At 39.7% G+C, this 20,962-nt stretch overlaps 1 protein-coding gene across 2 annotated transcripts in view; it reads left to right on the top strand.

Moving 5' to 3' along the window:
• LOC123873066 (visual system homeobox 2-like) overlaps positions 1-20,962 on the top strand; it is a 131,460-nt gene that overhangs the window by 26,498 nt on the left and 84,000 nt on the right. For both annotated transcript variants that reach the window (XM_045917750.1, XM_045917749.1), the window contains exon 2: positions 15,190-15,243. In XM_045917750.1, coding sequence (XP_045773706.1) covers positions 15,190-15,243 — 54 coding nt within the window. The remainder of the gene's footprint in view (positions 1-15,189; positions 15,244-20,962) is intronic.

Below are 20,962 nucleotides of genomic sequence, written 5' to 3'. Positions count from 1 at the left end.
ACAACTAATAAATATTACGAGTTACGGCTTTTCTGATCTAATTAATTGAAAAATCGATAATTTCTCCGGTCACAATGTCTATTTGTACCGTGAATTTAATCTTAAAGGATTGATGATCTGTAAGGTCATCAATACCTACTTTAAGACATGCTCTTTTTTATGCATATAACCACAGATATGTTTAACCTGTCTATCCTATAAGTAAGTAGATACAATGTGCGAATGTAAACTTCAATTTAAGCCTAACCTAGTGTTTGTAATGCCTACCTAAAACTAAATAGCTTATAAGTACATAAATGTTTTTGCAGATATAGGTATCTATACTAGCTGCATTCTAGCTGTAATATTTTGTGAAATCTACTACTGCTGAGTCTACATTTTATTGTTTGACGTGGTTTGACTTCGTAAAAAGAGTCTTGAGAAAAATGATTGACCTTGATGATTAGATAAGACATAAAGTCTGGTTATTTCTCGCTTGAAAAACAATAAAACTGCTAGATTTTTACTTTTGTTTAGTAGTCACAGTAGTCATAGCTTCATAGTATAGAGACACAATACTTAGGGCCGGGGCACTTAATATGGCGGAGCGCAGCACAGAGCATTTTTCACAGTCAAAATATTATCGACATTATCCTCATTGAAATAATATCTAAAATTAATTGTGCATCCGGGCGCAGTCCCGCGCGTGCTCGCGCATTATCTGGCACAAATTCACGCGATTCGAAAACTTCGCGGGCATGCTCTGCGCTGCGCTCTGCCATATGTGCGCCGGCCCTTAGTCCTAAAAATGCCTTTGATCTCGTGGTAATTAATGACGACCACAACAAGCCTTCAACATAGGGCCCTAACTACGTAGGCCAGTTTGGGTAGCTCATTACAATTAGTACCTACTTGTCGCACGATCGCCCTGTCGTCTAACTTCTGTATGTAATATCCATATCCTTACTCTGTGGTGTACTTAGTCTTACACCCACCAAGTCTTGAATGCTCATACCTATGTAAAATGCTGATACAAGAACAACTGAAATAAGTACTAGGTTTATGTCAACACTTTGCCTCCCGTCAAGCCTTAAATAAAAACTTGTCATAAATATTAATGGCATGTATTTCCCTGAAAGTGCAGTAAGCGATAAATAAACGGGAAAAAATATAAATATTTTAATAATTGCGTCTCTCCATCACTAGACTCTCGCTGCCTGAGGCCCTTTAACCAGCTAATTATACAACTTAGGACTCAAAAACATTCGTAATAAGATTTAAATTTGCTTGAAGACTAACTTTGTTATTTTATACAAAATGTCTAATGGAATTTAGACTTTGCACTTATTGTAATAAGGTGTGAATTTGATTGTGATGTTGAACAATGATTTGGACAGAGGCTTGGCGTGAACGAGCGTCAAAGCCGTCGCGATACAGCAAAATAAGCCTCTACAGACGAAACCGACTTCCGACTCCAACTTATATCCCAATCTAGTCAGTCATAAACACACATAAACTGACTGACTGACATAGCAATGTACAGCTCAAGCCACTGGTCTTGAAACTTGATAGGTATTTTGCATGTAGGTTTAGATAGATTCTCACCAAGAAAGGATTTTCAGCGGCATGTGACATATTAAAGCCCTAATACAAATACCTACTCTGAAAATCGCAATTCTCTAGCTATTAGGTTTCATGAGATACCTACAGCCCGTTGATAGACAGACAGATGGACAGCGAAGGCTTAGTAATAGGTTCCCTATGGCAACTTTCGGGTGCGGAGCCCTAAAATACTTTGCATTCAAGAAATTAAAATCGGTTACTTTCACCACAGAAAAAATAGTTCATTCTCTTTTTTTTATAACTAAGGCTTATAATATATAGGCTTGCCCTCGATTGCAATCACACCAAACAGGAGATAATACAGCCTAAGGTGCAGCGCGCCTGCCCAGAAGGTGCCTATTAATTTTAATAATTCTCCTTTTGAAGGTACCAATATTATAGCTAGCGGAGAAAACTGAAGCCGGAAAGGCAATCCGCATTCTAGCAGTACGTATCTATTACCTCACAGTAAACCAGAAACACACAGTTGGATGTAAAGTCGGAGTGGACAGTTGGTACCGTGTGTCTCGGCTTCATAAAGCGCCAGTTAGCGAGCTCAGAGCCATCTTGCGGACAGACTCATCAGATATTAATCAACAATGAAAGCTGATGTTTGTATTGCCAAATGTTATTTCTATCTGAACCAACTACATAGATAAATGTCTAGAAATTATGGAGAACTGTCGTATCTCAGGCATGCAGGATTCCTCACGATGTTTTCCTTCGCCGTTAAAGAATGTGATATTTACTTAATCAATTAGGCAATCTTCTTATTTATTTATTCTTCTTGTTTTTTTTTTTAACGCACTGAAAAGTTTGAGGTGCGTAGATACCTGATCAGAATCGAACCCAAGAACCCCCGTATAAGAAGCTGAGGACTTTACCATTAGACTATCACCGCTTTTTAATCACCAATGGTTAAAAAAAATTGAAGTAGTTACATAGATAAGTGCTTATATCGTAAGGACGGATATCATCATTATCATCATCAACCCATCGCCGGTCATAGTCCACCACGCTGGCAAAACATTAAGGAGAAATTATAGGCGTGCCGGTTCCCTCACAATGTTTTCCTTCACCGTCAAAGCATTACTCTGAAAAGTTAGAAATGAGTTAATCGAGATCGAACCCAAGACCCCCATATAAAAAAACCGAGGACTTAACCACTAGACCGTGATGGTCACTGCAATTATTATTAATGCCATAAAAACTAGGTAGGTAGGTACCTACTAGGTACCTCTGAGAAAGAACAATAAATATTCCTTATGTTAATCAGGAATAAAGCTCATAAATAGTAGATACCTATAACTTTTATAATATAATTACAACAAAAAAGAATCACAGAATAATAATGACATGCTAATAAACGATAATCACGCACCACGACACAAGAGCAAGAGGCGTTTTCTCTGCCTCCAACATTAACCCTACCCCGCGCCGCTGGGGCACAATTTGTTAATTTTACACCCAAATATTGTGACAAGCATTGTGAGACATAATCCCGTTAGAAAGTGTTACTTCCTCGGGCACAATGGGCCGGCTTCTGAATCGATTGTGCGCCTTGTCGCCCGCTTACACGAGAATAGGATTAATCATTTGAATAGGATAAATGCGGATGATGAAGTGGGAAGGTGTAGTAACTATTATTCGGTGTTTTTTTTTTTCACACAGTATAAATGCGTTCTTTTTTTGGTACAGTTTTTTCTTGTACCACTTTAGGAAAATAAGCTGAATGAATACTAAGAGAATTTGTTAGAGCTCAATCCATTCCTATTATCAGTTTTTTGTAAACTTTACTTAAAGTATCACTAAATGAGTCTGAAATAGAAAACTAAGAACTATTATGGTGAACTAAGTTTTCTAAACAAAAAATTTGACACATTAAATCCTACTAAAACTAAATTGGGTAAGTATTTGTTTAGTTTAAGTTTCTCATGTAAGCGAGCTTTTGTTCTTTGTGAAAAATAAACTCTTTTAACTTAAAAATCTGAGCAAAATTGACTAAAACGCTTAGATCTGCTGCAACTTCTATATCAAATCAATTTCATGGACAGTTTTTATCAAATTACATAAGTACTGCTTTTAGTATACTACTGTTCTACCTACCATACCTACCTGTTCTACATAAATTAATACATCCAAATCCTATACAATTAGAAAGCTTTGATAATGATGACCCTTCAAAAAGTTACAATTTTCTTCAACTATTTTCTATGAAACGACTCTCAGGCAGAAAAGCAAGCATAATTATCGGCGGTTCTCACTGATGTGGCGCCAACACTCGTGTCGTATTTTGACAAGTTTTTGTGCACACATTCGCGGAAACTATAATTTTTGTTTGCACAGGCCGTGCGGCCGCGGCCGCGGGCCACGGGGCTACCGTATTCCGCGTGAGTTGGGCCCATTTTTGGCCCTTTTGATGTTTTTATTGTGACTCCACAATATTTGATGTTGTTTTTGAATTTCTAGTACATATTTAATTAATGATAGTTATCATTTTTACCTGTACCAGAGTTCGTTTAAAATAATAAAAATAAAATTGTGAAATACATATGTCCATCGTATTATTATTTTGTCGTTATTTTAAAAGAAGCTTAGAACACATTTCAACTTATTAAACAATTCGTTTATGAGGCCCAAACTTTTTATTTGATATGAAACTAAAGATGAAGAGGAATTTTGTGAGTTCGGAGTAATTTTTTTGAATTTTATTGAGAAAGTCATGTTGCACCATTCGCTTTTTCCTGCTAAAAAAGCGTCTCAATCAGAGAGCTATTCCAAAGTACTTCATGAATTTATTAATTTACCCGGTACAAAAAACTATGTAAGGGTGGGCTTGGAATCTATTAGAGCATCGGAATCGCTGGCAATAAAATTTCAATTACCTCCCAACCGGCAAGTTAGCGTGCATCTGGAATTATAAGAGGTCCTTTGTTGGCGGATTAGCCGGGCCGCGGTAATGAAATAGCTGAGAGCTGAGCTGCCACCGGCCCCTGACCCCTGACTCCCCTAGTGTGCACTTGCCTTTACACTAGACACAGAAAAAGTGAAGAAAGTATAGCTAGTCGAGCTGATACAAATCTCCACTTCCAATCCACACTATCATTTAAGGTTATATCACAACAGTACCTTTCAGATAAAGAAGACGAACAAAAGACGTTCTACCTACTTTGAATAAATGATTTAATTTTGATTTTGATCTCGAAGGCTCACCCCGTGAATCCGTTCAAATAAATAGCTACTCTTGTTACGGCGTAATAAAGTTTAATCCAGCTTACACAGCGATGCGATCTACAACTTACTAACCATCTCTTTCTGTCGTCAGAAGCAGTATGAAACTGTCCAGCAATTTTTGTGTTTGCATTGGTGTGAAATTCGTTGCGTACCGAACAGAGCTGATTGGTGTATTTTAGGGTTCCGTACCTCAAAAAAAAGGAACCCTTATAGGATCACTTCATTGTCTGTCTGTCTGTTTATTTGTCAGTATGTCAATTTGGAGGAAACAAAACCTATGGGATACCGATAAATCAAAAACGATTTGGTATACATATTAAAAATAAATAAAAATATGTTTTAGAATGTACAGGTAAAGCCCTTTCATATGATACCCCACTTCGTATAGTTATCTTACTTTGAAAATTGAAACACATTTTAATTTTTTTAAAATGATGTTCACAAATTCGCGGTTTTCAGATTTATTCCTGCACTTGTGCTATAAGAACTACCTACCTGCCAAATTTCATGATTCAAGGTCAACGGGAAGTACCCTATAGGTTTCTTGACAGACACGATGGACAGACAGACAACAAAGTGATCCTATAAGGGTTCCGTTTTTCCTTTTGAGGTACGGAACCCTAAAAAGTGATTTCTTGTGCGATGTGCTAGCCGACTCGCACTTGACCGATTTTTTTTAATCGCGATTTTTTTGGAGCAATTGGGAGAAATCATTATTGAGTCCCCCAGTCCGCAGTACACGGGTTAACTAGCGCTTGGCAGGGAGCAGGCGACGCTGTGCCAGGCGGCCGGGTGCCGCGCCGCATTCTTGCAGGATTACGGGTTTAGTGTGACACTACCATTTTCAATTAACCCGCCCTAGAGTCGATTAGATATTAATTTATTGCATTGGGCTTGTGTGCGGTGCGGCGGTTGTTCTATTCGTGTCGTGCGATTATACACACTGCTTGAGTTTTTAACCCCCGACCCAAAAAGAGGGGTGTTATAAGTTTGACGTGTGTATCTGTGTATCTGTGTATCTGTGTATCGGTGTATCTGTGTATCTGTGTATCTGTCTGTGGCATCGTAGCGCCTAAACGAATGAACCGATTTTAATTTAGTTTTTTTTGTTTGAAAGGTGCCTTGATCGAGAGTGTTCTTAGCTATAATCTAAAAAAATTGGTTCAGCCGTTTAAGAGTTATCAGCTCTTTTCTAGTTTTCTTGTAGGAAAGAAGGTTAGATAACCGTTAGGTTCATAATATTATGTCAATAGACAAATGTCAAGCTGTCAAGATGGACGTTGCCTAAATACATAATTATTTATTTAAAAATGATGTTTTGGAAAACTCAAATACTTTGGATCGTCGGGGGTGTTATAAATTTTTAATTTACACTTGTTATTCTATTTTTCCTGCATTAGTGGATTCAGTTATTGGTTATCTATTATTTTCAATTTAATTTAATTGACTTCAGCAGGATAAAAGCTATGAGTATGTAAAAGGAAACGCTGACTGACTGATTGATTTATCAAAGCACAGCTCAAACTACTGGACGGTTCGGACGGATGACGTAGACATCTGCTAAGAAAGGATGTTTGAAAATTCAACCCCAAAGTTGGTAAAATAAGGGTTTGAAATTTGTGAAGTCAACGCGGACGAATTCGTGGGCATAAGCTAGTAAGTAGGTGTATCACAGGAAACGCTGACTGACTGACTCATCTATTAACGCACAGCTTAAACTATTCGATGGATCGAGCTGTTTGGCATGCAGATATACAGCTATTATGACGTAGACATCTTCTAAGAAAGGTTTTTTGAAAATTCAACTAAGGGGTAAAATAGGGTGTTGGTGTAGTTTATGCGGACGAAGTCGCGGGCATTACTTAGCTAGTTTATGCATATAAAAAAACTTGTCCCGACTGACTGTCTGATCTATCAACGCACAGCAAACAACTCGAGATAGCACTAATTTAACTTTTTATCTCGGAAAATCAAAGAATTCTCTGGGGATTTTTAAAAAACCTCTTTCACGCGGATGAAGTTGTAAACCAATAAACGAACAATAAACACACTTTCGCATTTATATTATTATGGTTAGTGAGGTAAGTGATGTTGCTGTTTACTTTATAAGAACAGCTGGACCCCAAGGCTACTTTTTTAAAGTATATTAGCCATGTATAATATCATGATTCATGATTAATATTCCCCTTTCCCTCCATATAAGCGTTAAGCTTGTGCTAGGAGTAGATACGACAATAGTGCAACGGGTGGGGTTTGAACTGCCTACCTTTTGGATATCAGTCCGCTGCTAACCGTTGAGCTATTGAGGATATGCAATATAAAAAAAAATACAAATCTTGGTAAGTAAATTTTAAACTGACAAAGGTCTTCCAACAAAACCAGCCGACACATGCCTAAACGCGATTATGAATTCCAGCTCAACCAGGCTTAACGCGATAGATTACACTTACGGTTATCCGCGACACCTCTCAAGCACCTCGGGCTCCCTATTGCCCCCCCATAAGGGCTACATTCGCGTAAACATCACGTATGAAGGTTTGCATTTCAAGCGAGTGCGTACAAGCGGCGCGACGTGAGCTGAATAACAATGGGGCAAGATGGCCGCCTCGGTGCTGACGGCGCAACGTCGCCAACTACCCGCAATTATAGACCAATTGGAATAATTAAGGTGTACTTACTGAATACCTAACTACTTGTGCCTGCTTCACCTGTGTGGAGTAGGTATGGCCCGTGTTTTTCCAGTGACTGGTAGACCAGGCATCATCAGACGCTGAAGGTTTCTTATTATACTTAATTGATACTTTGGGAAACATTGATAGCTAACTTTAGGTTTAGACCTTTAATTTGGTAGCTAAGCATATCTACAGGTGAATATTCTCAGAGAGGGAAATGCTTTAAACTAAAGATATCTAGGTAGGTATGGACTAGGTATAAACTAAGAATACCTAAATAAAAATAATTAAAAGTGAAATAATAATAAATAATTAATCTAAAAAAAGTTGTGTTGTAGAAAGTTGAATGGTAGAGCTAAGCTACAAGGTGTAGAGTCTTTTGATATACCTAAGTACCAGAATATAGTCCAATAGGTCTCGAACGTCCACAAGTCACAACCTATCAACCAAATGAAAACCGAGATCTGAGTTTATACAGAAAATCTTCTCCTAAATAAACTGTACAAGAAACTGAACCTGCGGTTGTCAATATCTATCGATCAAAACATCTTCACCGAACTATAATTGCGTATTAATTAATCACATAATCATTACACAATGAAATCTTTATTATCGAGAGACAAATTACGATGATTGACGACTGACGAGCCATCGTGACTCATTAATACTGGCCCTCTTTCACGTCGGTTAAGGGGGCGCTGGAATTCGGTAGGGGATCGTTAACTAGTGTTGCCTGCGACTTTGCCGTAACCGTAATCATTTATTTTGCCAGAATATGGTACAAGCAACATTATTCACCGTACCGGGAAGCGCAGTGTAGGACGACCTCCAGCCTGATGGACTGATGACCTGATGATGCTGGCGGGGAGCGCGTATTTGGTGGCGCGCTCTTGGAAATTCCTATGCCCAGCAGTGGACGCATACAGGCTGATGGAATGGAATGAAAAAAACATTATTCACAAAGGTCATCCTGCCAAGCATGGCGCGCAAAAGTTAGAATTAACTAAACGCCACGGTAATAGAATCAGTAGCCATATAGGTATATTATAAAATATGAAAATGATTAGTTTTTCCTTCAATCACGCCGCAATGGAGCAACAGATCGACATGATTTTCCGCGTGTAATTTAGTAAAATGAAGAGCAGTCAATTGGCTGGTGTGCGAAAATGATTCCATTCATCCTTGGCCCTTTTCCCCATGATTATTTGTAGCAAACATGCAGTCAAGGATAAATTAAGTAGAAGAGAGCGAAGCCTGAGTCGAAACAGACCCCTTCCTGATCGCAAATCTTAGTTTCGGGAGGGGTCAGCCCTCTCAAATACTAAGAAGGCAGGAGAGGATGTAGGTATGTCGCCGGAAGCAACTCAGTGAAGTCAGACATATTTAAAAATATAATTATGACTACCTTGGCTGCAATCAGATCAGCTGAGCAATGATGATGTAGTGGAGTGCGCTTGCCTCAAAGTTGTCCATTCACTCTTGACTTGATGGTACCGGTGAGATGTCAAAAGGCCGTTCCATATCCTAGCGATTCAATTCAGAAACGAGGAGGCAAATCGCTTGGCACATGTCTGTGGAATTTCGACTACGTAAGGTGTAGACCTTGACGATACCTTGCGGTACAATAGTAGAAAGGTGATGGAAGAACCAGGTCAACAAGTTTTGGGCAACTCTCTCAACCATCCATCCACGAAGAAATGAATATTTCATCCTTCTTAGTGAAAACAAAAAAAAAAAATCGATTGGTGTAGGGCGGGCCTTAATTTCCGGAACATTTTTGTTAATTAGAGGAGTTCTGTGCGTCCTGACAGCGGCGGACAAAGATCGGCTCGTTAGGACGCCCCGCTCCGGCGGCGGTGGCGCCCTCGCCAACGGTTACTAGCTGTTGCCCTCGACTTCGCTTGCGAGGAATTCGGCTCACGCATGTCCCGGGTTCTAGGAGACCGATTTTAATAAAATGGGCTCAGTATTTTTACATGTTTTACTGGCCGTGATAGCCCAGTGGTTTAAACGTCGGCTCCTATTCAATGCAATCCAAAAAAAAATTGTTACCTATGCATATTAAAAACTGTTTTAGAATGTATAGGTAAAGCCATTTCATATGATACCCCACTTGGTTGGTACGAGTATATTAATCTTAATTTGAAAGGTCGAAATACTAATTATTTTTTCATTAACATGTTTTTTTTGTGACGTGTGATGTTACGTGTGCTATAAGACCTACCTACCTGACATATGATTCTTGATCAACAGGAAGTTCCCTATAGGTTTCATAACAGACAGACAGGCGACAACAAAGTGGTCCTATAAGGGTTTCGTTTTGAGGTACGGAACCCTAAAAATGTAGATTTTTAATACAATCAATGTGCTTTGTTCCTCAGAGGAAGTATAGTCCTCACAAAAATCAACAGCTTATTAGCTTCTTATTATAATGTAAAGTGGCTAAACGGCTAAACAAGCTAATGTTGACAGAGATGACAAAAGCGAGTGAAGGAGCCCCTTGTAATCCTCTCGCTATTGTCATTGACAAGTGTTGAGGATTTTTTTCCCAGGACAATGTACACACCACACACGATATCTTTACAATGTATGACGTCTTGTTAACCCCATATGAAGTGTAATTAATGGTTATAGTGGCGTTCAAAGGATCTATGGCCAGGGTAAGCATAAATTAAGTAGTTGCCTATTGACGACTGAGCTTTCATACCTACGTACCTTCATAGCTTATAATATGATCAAGCATAATATTAGTCCTAGTTAACGAGCATGTTTGGGGCAACATGCAATTGTTTTTAATGCAATGCGATTTAATTTCGTGACAGTAAGTTTTGTAGAGTTTAATTTTCTTAAGAATGTTCTTACCCTTTTTAGGTGTACCAACAAACTACACTGCAGTTTGGCGAAATATAAACTGAAATGTCATATTTTGTGCGTAAGCGAGAGATTATACGCCTCTGGACCCTCTGGTGTCAGACATTTATACTCTAATCTGTTGTAAAATCTTACAACAGAGTTGTAAGATTACAACTCTACAACTAAGTTTGTAGAGTACAAAGTAGTTATTCCACACACAACACAACACAACACGACACTGGTAGCAGGTCCGGACAGCACCTCTCCAGAGTCCGGACACAGCCACCATTACACCCACTCCTCACGTAACGCGTAGACCTTTGTATGTGAACTGGGCGCGGATTTAGGTTTTTTAAAAATCCCGTGAGACTCTTTGATATTCCTGAATAAAAAGTACCCTGTGTCACTCTATAGGTCTTTTATTTTATTTTATTTTTATTAATAAGGTTCGCTAGCGATTTTTACAAAAATGATCTTAAATTAAATAAAGTTAAATTACATGACGTTGTATGTAAAATCATTTTAAAGCAAACACTACATGCACATTCACACAATTAACATGGAACAGTTATATTAATTACATTATTAAAATGATACAAAAAGTAGCTAAAAACTTTCCGAAATAGTGAAAACATAAAAAAAAATATTCAAGGTGTAATGGTAATTGAATAAATCTAAAACTATAATAAAGTAAAGTTAACTTAGGAGTAAGAATAGTAAAAAAAAAATGTTGAAAAAATTGAAATTTCTGCTATTAATTAGTAGGTACACAGAGAACGTTTCTTAACACTATTGGTTTGATTGGTTGATTAAGTTACTGATAACTATTTTTCGAAACGTACCAGGTGGATTTATGTTGATATCGAGTGACTGACTGAATTTGTTACATAATTTACATAACCGAGGGATGATGGAGTTGGCGCCGAAGACAGTTCGGGTGCGTGGAGGTACAAAAGGAGTAATAGCGTGGCGGGGATATCTTTTAGGTGCTCTGAAATTGATTTTATTTAGTAAGCTAGGGCAGTCTAAGTTATTTCTCAGTAATTTATAGAAAAACATTAAATCTAGCAAATCTCTTCTTTGTTCTAGTGTCATCATTTTAAAATAAGTTAGTCTTTTTTTATAAGAAATTACTGTTTTGTCGATCTTCGCTGAGTATGATAGATGCCACATAAATCTTTTCTGGATACGCTCTAGCCTTAAATAGTGGGTTGCATAATGTGGACGCCAAACAATACTACAATATTCTAGTTGACTGCGAACAAGGCTATTGTAAAGTGTGATTTTCTTTAACTATACTAACATCGACCCATTACATTATTGAAGGACAAACAAGGCAGTGACTGAGGCAAAACTGACAGCAAAACCTAGCGTCTATCGGAGCCCTTCCGAGTAGGTTGTTATTCCACACACAACACAACACAACAATGGCAGCGGTCCGGTCAACACTTCTCCGGAGCCCGGACAAAGGCACAACCGCCATTACGCCACTCCTGGCAAGTAACGCGTAATTGAGGAAGTCTTTATTCCCTTTGTACGAGAACTTAACTCGATGCGGGGAAATAATAGTCCACTAAGCGTCTTCCATCGATTGTCCGAGGGCGCGATTACATTACACCTGCGCAGACTACACGAGAAACAAGTCGTAGTTACAACTTGGCCAAGTGCGAGTCGGACTCGCACGCGAAAGGTTCCGTACCATCGTACAAGAAATGGCACTTTTTTGTGATGTACCCACAAACTTACAGTTTTCGGATTATTCTATTACCTATTTGTGCTGTAAGACATTGCTATCGGCAAATTTCATAATTCTAGGTCAACGGGATGTAGGTACCCTAGGTTTTGATTCCCTGGTTGGTCTTTACAGACATGACAGACAGACAGACAGACAACGAAGTGATCCTTTAAGGGTTCTTTTTTCCCTCGAGATAACTTTAAGGCAAGAGTAGGTACCTTACTTACTGCTAGCTCATTGTATTACCTACATTGGGTAATTCAGTGATCACAATAGTTAAATCCATATTAATTAATCGCAAATATCACAAATTAATCGGTGCTCAACCGCGTATGTAGATTAACTTTTATGAACATAATATGCTCCGTCTGCCATTTACCTTTAGTCCGTGGCACACGGTACGAGTTTTTGTCTAATCCTCATTCTCCAGTGGAATCTGATAGCGGTAGAAAAAATTAGATTTTAGCGATCGCTTGTGTGTTGGCCCTTTGTGGCTCCAAACTATTTGGCCGCGGTTTGTGACGCGTGTATTGTGTGCTTAATTTATTTTTAAACCCCGACCAAAAAAGAGGGGTGTTATAAGTTTGACGTGTATATCTGTGTATCTGTGTGTCAGTGTATCTGTGTATCTGTCTGTGGCATCGTAGCTCCTAAACTGATGAACCGATTTTAATTTAGTTTTTTCTTGTTTGAAATGTGGTTTGATTTGAATTATTACAAGAAAATCGGTTCAGCCGTTTGAAAGTTATCAGCTCTTTTCTAGTTAGGTACTGTAACCTTCACTTGTGATGTAATTTTTGTTATGATTTGGTTGGTACCTAAGTACTAGCTGACCCGCCCCATCTTCGCACGGATGGAATTTTATAAAATCTGTGAGAGGGTGGAATTTCCAAAAATCTCGAGTAATCTCCTATATTACCCCCTTGAGGCTGTCAAAATATTCTGAAACACAGATTTCTTTATTTTAAACCAAAAACCCAAATACCGAATTTCATAGAAATAACGGATTTCATCTCCTATTAAACCCTTACGGGTAAAATTTTCAGTTTTCCGGAATAAAACGTATGTCTATGTTTGTCGCCGGTATGTAAGCTTCTCTGTACCGAGTTTCATAAAAAAATTGTGGGAACTGTTTGACTTTCCGGGAAATAAAGTAGCCTAATAATGTCCGTCCGGATGTAAGTCATACCTATCTGTCGTAGCTTTCGTCAAAATCTGTTAAACGGGTGGCCCTGATAGGCTAGGAAACAGACAGACACACTTTCATAGATTTTGTTTGAGTGCTTGTTTGAAGATAGGCTTCAGGCACAGCTATTTGCCATTCAAAATCCATTTTATTTATTAAGCCCCCGCCATTATTCGCGTGAATTTAAAATCACGTGGAAATTCGTTGATTTTTCGGGAAGAAACTAGTCTATGTCATTCCTCATGTCTTTAACTATATTATCTATGCAATAAATCGCGTCGATCATGTTGCTCGGTTGCAGCGTGATTGAAGGACAAACCAATAAACCAAGAAACAAACATTTTCCTTGCGTATTATCAGTATATAATATGAATAGTGATAGCTAAACAAAAACTTACAGAGCTTTTAAATGACATTTTAATCTTTAAAATATCAGCATAAATGAGTAGATAGAGCAAGGCAAAGTGGATAAAGCGAGGAATGCTCGTGTACCCTTTATTAAGCAGTTCCTTAATGACCCGCAGGCAATCTCGCGTCGCCAGATAAACCCTCAGCTGATTCCCAAAATGGATTTCACTTTACTCTGAGACAAAAATAAAATTAGTCTGTATTTCTGTAGTAGAGCGTTCAGAGATCAGACATAAGACGAGACAACAAGATACTAATAAATTAGACTTTATTGTGACGAGAAAATCTTAAAGTAGTAAGATTAATATTAAGTATAAGCTGGTACTTATATACTATGGTACGTACCTGTAATAGTGCTGTGGCTCAATGGTGTTCAACATATAGTATAGAGTAGACCTAAGTATTCTAATTTCCAACTTACCTACCTACTACCTACAACCTATCGTAATCTTGTAGAATAAGTAATCTAAGTAAACTCAGATATTATCACCATCCCATTGCTGGCCCACAACTGAGCCGGATCTCCTCTTCAGAAAGAGAACCCTAGAGAAAAAAATAGAGAAAATAGTGTTTTACCTATTATAGTTTACAGGAAAACCTATATGAAGTCCATACTTAGGTCTTAAAATAACATGGCAAATCTCTTAATACTGTGCGTAACCCACACTTACCCACATACCTAGTACATATTTACCTATGGCAAACTCTCAACATTGTGCGTACAAACTTACCTACATAGCACATACTTACCTAATATTCATAGTACGGAACCTTCTCCACGCGAGTTCAACTCGCACTTGTCCGGTTTTTGTTTTGCAAATGCTTTGCTGTGGCGCTTCACATGGCAACTTTTTGTCGCTGTCGCAAGTCTGCGTGGTTTTTAACAGAGAAGCAATTCGTTTGTCTGTAGCGTCGGCAATAAAGTTGCTGAAACGACGCCCGCTCCCCCGGCCGGGCCGCTGCCGGGTCGCGGCCGGAGCCGGGCCGGCGCGGGTAAATCGCGGCAAGGAGTTTTAAATTGGAATTCCTGGGAGTGCAATAATTGTTGTCGCTTAATTAATGTAAAGAAGTGGAAAAACCGTGGTGGTGTCGTGGTTTAAAGTGCCCGTAGCCACGAACCTCGTGGATTAACTAATTTTTAGGATTCTGTACTGTCCGTCTCTCCGTCTGTCCGTCTGTCTGTCTGTCTCTCCGTCTATCCGTCTGTCTGTCCGTCCGTCTGTCTCATAGGCTTAGAATGTACGTAGCGAAAAAATTCTAAGTCTATGGTCTGTCGTGTCTGTCAAAAAACCTAAAGGGTACCTTTACATTACAGCACAAGTAAACGGAAAAATCCGAAAACCGGGAATTTATGGTTACATCGGAAAAAAATTGAAGGTCTCGTACGATGTACGTAACCCTTCGTGTACGAATCCAAAACGCACTTGACCAGTTATTTTCAGTTTTTAAGCTATAATAAGTAGTTCCTGCTATGGTAATTAATAACTAACTAATTAAGTAATGTATTTTCTCGCCCGCAGGTTTCCCCCAGATCAAGTCACCCTACAGCCAGAGTTCGCAACCGCACCTTACCGGTCAGTATTTATTTTAACCTAATTCCAGCCATAAGAAGCAACCGCCGAGTTTCTTGCTGGTTCTTCTCGGTAGAAAAGGCATTCCGAACCAGTGGTAGACGCTCTTGACGATTCAAAAGTACCTACTTGTATAAGTCTAATTGAATAAAAATATTTTGAATTTTAAGAAAGTTAAAATAGTATCATCTACTTACACTGGTTTAACCTATGTCTGGTCTGGTCTGGTGGCGAAAAATGGTAGTTTTTATAAATAATTCGTATAAATAAATAAAAATAAATAAAAACCACCAGACCAGTAATATCTGGTCCAGTGTTATTACTTAGTAAGAGATTCAACTAGAACACTAACTGTAGGGGTGGTTTCAGTTTTATTTAGGTTTGTTTCGGAAATTATCTTTTCCAAATGAGTTATTGGGGTGGAAGGCTTTTATACAGTTAGTCATCATCATCTTCAACCGATAGGCGCCTGTGGTTGTTCAATTCAATTCAATTCTATTGATTTGCTGATAGACATGTACCTAGGTATACTAAATTAATGTGATACCCGCAAACGTTGGTAGTTGCCAGTGATGCCACCCTTAATTTTATGTGGTCGAAATCCAACCTGCCAAGTTATACCAACTTAATTAGCTTTAAGGCTAGAGTGAATAGGCATGTTCCTACCAACCACCCAGACCACATCATTGCTTGTATTGTTGTCGTAGGCTGAAGCCTATCTTACAATTTTAAAAAACCACCAAAAATTTCTTAGGTAGGTAGTTAGAACCACAGTAAAACTGTATGTGGTTAGAACATAGGCGAGCGACGGTAAGTTTTGAAACTAATACTAAACAATACACATCGCTGCTGATTTAGGAAAGTGGCTGGAGGAGGTGCGGGCGGGATGGGGTCCCTCGTGTGCCCCCCGCCTCCCCCGCCGCGCACACCCCCGCACACCCCCTGCCCCGGCTTTGTCTCAGTAATGAATCCGCCAAACGTCAAACGTCACCGCGCAGGCCCCGACCGATATCACAAATCATACGCCAATTCGTCCCCCACCGGAAAATCCACTCTGGACTTCCCACCATAGAGCACCCTTTTCTTCAAATATTTATTTAAATACACCCTTTCAGAGCGAGGTTAGAATGAGATTTGCTTAGGTAGGACGTGAGGTTTTTGAAAATATCCCGTTAAATGTAAATTAGAGAGGTCGAGAGATACGACAGTCTCGAATTACTCAATTACGGACGCTTTTGTGCTTAGTCTGTGCACGTGGAGCGAGTTGCAAGTTCACAATGCATAAGGCGGTATTTACACAGAACTATAACCTGCTAGGCAAGTAGGAACTTTCATAGATAGCGCTGTCCTGCGTGCCAAGGAAACTGGTAGATTTTTTCTTAAATCGGATTTTTGAATAAAATTTACACAGAACTATAACCTGCTACGTATGGTGGAACTTTCCAGGACGTCTTTCCGGAAAGCCTCATAGACAGCGCTGTCCATGGTTTCCAAGGAAACTCGTAGATTTTTGGGGTCTGTTTAATAAAGCTGACAGTCTTGCGTATCGGCAAGATTTTTTGCACGGATATAAGTAGGTAGTTAAGGTACATACAGGCTACTTTTTATCCCGGAAAATCAAAGAGTTCCAACGGAATTTTTAAGGCTCAACCGTTAAACCAATTACAAACGAAAGGTCAGAGATTAGCTAGCATTCCGGGGACGGACATAGCCATTTTTTTGTCTGTGATAGCCGTGATACGTCCTTGGCACGTCACGTTTTGTGTAAACTCGCCCTAACAGTGTTGTAGCTTGCACGCATCGGGCTGCTGAATGTGTGCATCCGCCGTGTTTTGGTGGACTGCACCCTAGCGGGGTCTGAAAGCGGTTCGACAACAACCACCTGCGGGGCCCCGGCGCGGCAGCCATTTGTAAAAATTGCCTGCGCCGCCATTTGTACACGGGAACTCCATTTTTCGCCGCAGGGATCCACTGGATTTGAGTTTGACGTTTTTACCATGATGGCCGCGTTTTTAGGGATCCGCAGCCAAATGTGCGGTGATAGCCTAGTCACTAGGCTTGGCCAGCAGCGTGGTGGACTATGGCCAAACATTTCTCATTCTGAGAGGAGACCCGTGCGCAGTAACGAGTTGGCAATGGGTTGACAATGATGATGACCCGAAGGATTCCAATGGAACCCTATTACTAAGCCTCCGCTGTCCGTCCGTCTGTCCGTATATTTGTCAGCTGCAGACTGTATCTCATTAAGTAAGTCTTAGAGAGCTTTCACAGAGTGTGATGGTATCTATATAAATTGCTGCTATAACAACAAATAAAAAAACTTCAAAATGGCTGCCATGCAAACTAAAAAATAATGAAAATCTTGTACGATGGTACGGAACCTTCGTATGCGAGTCCGACTCGCACTTGTCTGGTTTTTTATTGTTTTTTAAAACAAAGAACGCGATGGTCGTTTTGCGTGCCATTGTTTAGAAGGGCGCCATTTTTAATTTGGAAATTAGGGGTAAGGGCTGTTTGGCTATGTGCTGTGAACAATGGGTTTATGTGAGCGGAGTCAAGACCATGAGGTTGCCCCTATACCCTAAGTTCATTGGAGAACAAGTTGTTTATGTATACGAAACAATGACAACCATGTACAACATTACCCATTGGCTAATCTATCAAAGTAATCTACCAACGTTATTGAAATAAAAAGAAAACATTTCAGGTAGGTAGAGCTTTTCAAAGGATCATACCTACCTATCTTATCTCAAGCATTTAGGTAGGTAAGTAGGTAGGTACTTCCTCGAGATGCAAGTCTAAAAAAGAACCTATAAGTTCCTGCTCGACTTTCATCATCATCATCATAATATTATTATCAACAGATGGACGTCCACTGCTGGACATAGTTTCTTGTAGGGTCTTTCCACACGCCACGGTCTTGTGCCAACGCTGCGCTTTTCGATGCGAGGCTACGATTCTAACACCTTGCGACCTCAAACATCTGTTTTTCAAAATTCAAACTATGTACCCTGCCCATTGCCATTTCTGCATCTCTTCTGAGCTATGTCGGTTACTCTGATCCTCCTAGCTCTGTCCATCGCCCGCTTAGCTTTCTTATGAAGGTCATAGTCAGCAGCTTTGTCTCGGATCCATACTTTTTGTCATAATCTCGCTCCTTCTAGTGTCTAGACAAAACTATTATGTATTCTGAGGCAGAACTAGTTTCGTTTTAAGGCTGAATGCATGAAGCTAGATCTGTTTACGGAGTGAGAAGCTACCTACTAAGTATCTACTTAGCTTACTGTCACTATCATGCTGTCCTATAGCACAGGTCCTAGTTTAGCCGCTTGCCACAGGCATAAATTAGTGGAGATCAAAATAAAACAAAAGGTTACTGAAAGTACGTCCTATAAGATCCTACGTAGATCTTAGAATATACAGTCTTCCAATTCGCCACTCCACATAGATTCAGGGAAACTGTGTAACTGGCAACATTTGCAATCAAAGTCCGTCTGACTCCACGCAGCGTTACATATTCATAGACCTCACAACCTACACACACGTTGAATTGACTGAATGACTTGAGTTCCTACATTTGTAGAGAGAGAGCCAGCGAATGCCAGACCTTCGTTATTTTATAAAAGCTGAAAGATTCTCTGCGTATTGTCCCTAGCACTGGGAGGAACGATCAGTGACTATGAAGTTTGGCTTTGGAAAATCTTACGTCAAAGTATAAAGTCAAATTTTTTTAATATTTTCTTTGGACATCACGTCATGCATCCATCTCCTGGGGATGCTCCGGTGTGAGGAGCTCCAAAAAACAACTTCTTGCGTACCTACCATGGACTTCCGCTAAGTACTTAACGCCTGCCTCTATCAAACATTTGAAACATTTCCTGTCTATCTTTCCATAGTCTATGCTTCAGCGTGGAGGAAACGATTTTTTTCCGTCACATTGGGATATTTTCCGCCTGTTATGTGGATACAATCTAGCTGAACGTTTCTGGACCTTATCACGCAGATAATAAGCCTGTGATTGGCTCGTGTGGAGGGCGTCTTGGCGCAGTGTCGGGTGTCACAGACGCCGCTAAGTGGCGACGTGTGACGTGTTACAATAACAAGCAATGTATTAGTGTTCGCGCGACACTTCAAAGTATCAAATGTTCCGTTTGTTTTTATATCACAACATTATTAAGTTCCGAAAAACAAATAGAATAATTAGTCGCGCAGAAGCTAAGCTTTTTGCGCGACAGAAATGCTTAAAAAATACAACCCTTCCTTTTGGCTTTGCTGTAGTCGGGTCAAAAGCAATGATGAGGTCTAAGTTGAAGCGCGCTTGCCTACAAGATGCCTATACCTACACTCTTGCCTTGGAGGTATTTAGGTTATACGAGGTAGGAAACACGGACGCCAGAATGGCATTCCACACCTTAACGGTTCGTATGCATGAGAAACTGCTGCATAGCTCCATGATTAGTTGAAGTTATCAAATCAGAAATGAGGAGAACCGTAGGAGAACCAGAGTAACCGACATAGTTCAAGGTATGGCCATAGTTCACCACGCTGACCAAGTGCAGATTGGCAGAATTCACATACCTTTCAGAACATTATGGAGTAATCTCAGACATGCAGGTTTCCTCACGATGTTTTCCTTCAGCGTTAAAGCAAGTGATATTTCATTGTTTAAAACCTTCATATCTTCGAAAAGTTAGATGTGCGTGCCTGAAATGGAACCTCTGACACCCCGCATAGGAGCCAGACGTCTGAACTACTAAGCGAGCACCGATGTACTACACTAATAACTACTCATAAGTAATTGATACCTATATATAGCTACGTATAGATAGTATAGAGGAGATAAATATGCAAAAAAGTTAGCTAATATAGACTGATCCTCGTAACAGAAATTAAAAATCGCTTACTCGCAGCCTACAACTCGGTTCAACAGACAATAACATAAGTACCACTTAATATACACGAGTGTGTTAGCCCACTTCACTATGCAAAGTATGCTAATTTGTGTGCCCTAATCAATTTATGACTAATTCGGAGTCATCAGTTCGCTCCGAGTGATTGAACTGGCGAGAGTCGGATCTTGAGTGTTGACAGGCGATCAAAAACCTTGTGATAAGCAAAACACTGTGCAAACACGCCGCCCTCGGCGTCAGCGAGCAAACAACGACACAATTGCGTATTCCATTACATTCGCAGATGTGCTCAAATAGTTTGTTTCCACCGACTCGGAGCCGAGAGAGCCACTCGGCGAACTGGCAAACGAATACTGGAGTGCCGATTACAGCTGCCCCCGAACTCTTACTCATCATTACAAGCCTGTCGTGTCGAACCCGACGCTACTATCTATACTTATCAAGTTTTGGAACTGCTTCTATGTCTTGTAGAGAGAGACCTTTACCCTTTTACAACACAATCATTACAAAACACAATAAATATTATAAGTATGGATTTCGACATTAATCTTTTCTCGTAAAATTCACAATTTATTATTTCAACACTCTTGAAAAACTTCTAATAAAACCTATACTCGTAGGTAATCAACATGCTGAACGCCAAAAATGATGCTGGTTCGCGATAACTATGTGAATCATTTAGACAATCCTTACAAAATTTAGGGGAACATAGTCAGGATCAAAAAAAGCTGAATCTAGGCTAGTAAGGTTCAGACAAACGAATAGTGCTGCCCCAAAAATCTTACCAATCTTACTCAACAAGCCTCACACAT

This window comes from Maniola jurtina, chromosome 16 (assembly GCF_905333055.1).
Source record: "Maniola jurtina chromosome 16, ilManJurt1.1, whole genome shotgun sequence".
Lineage (NCBI taxonomy): Eukaryota > Metazoa > Arthropoda > Insecta > Lepidoptera > Nymphalidae > Maniola > Maniola jurtina.
The sequence above is the reverse complement of the archived record's forward strand: the minus strand, read 5'-3'. Positions and strand labels throughout refer to the sequence as shown.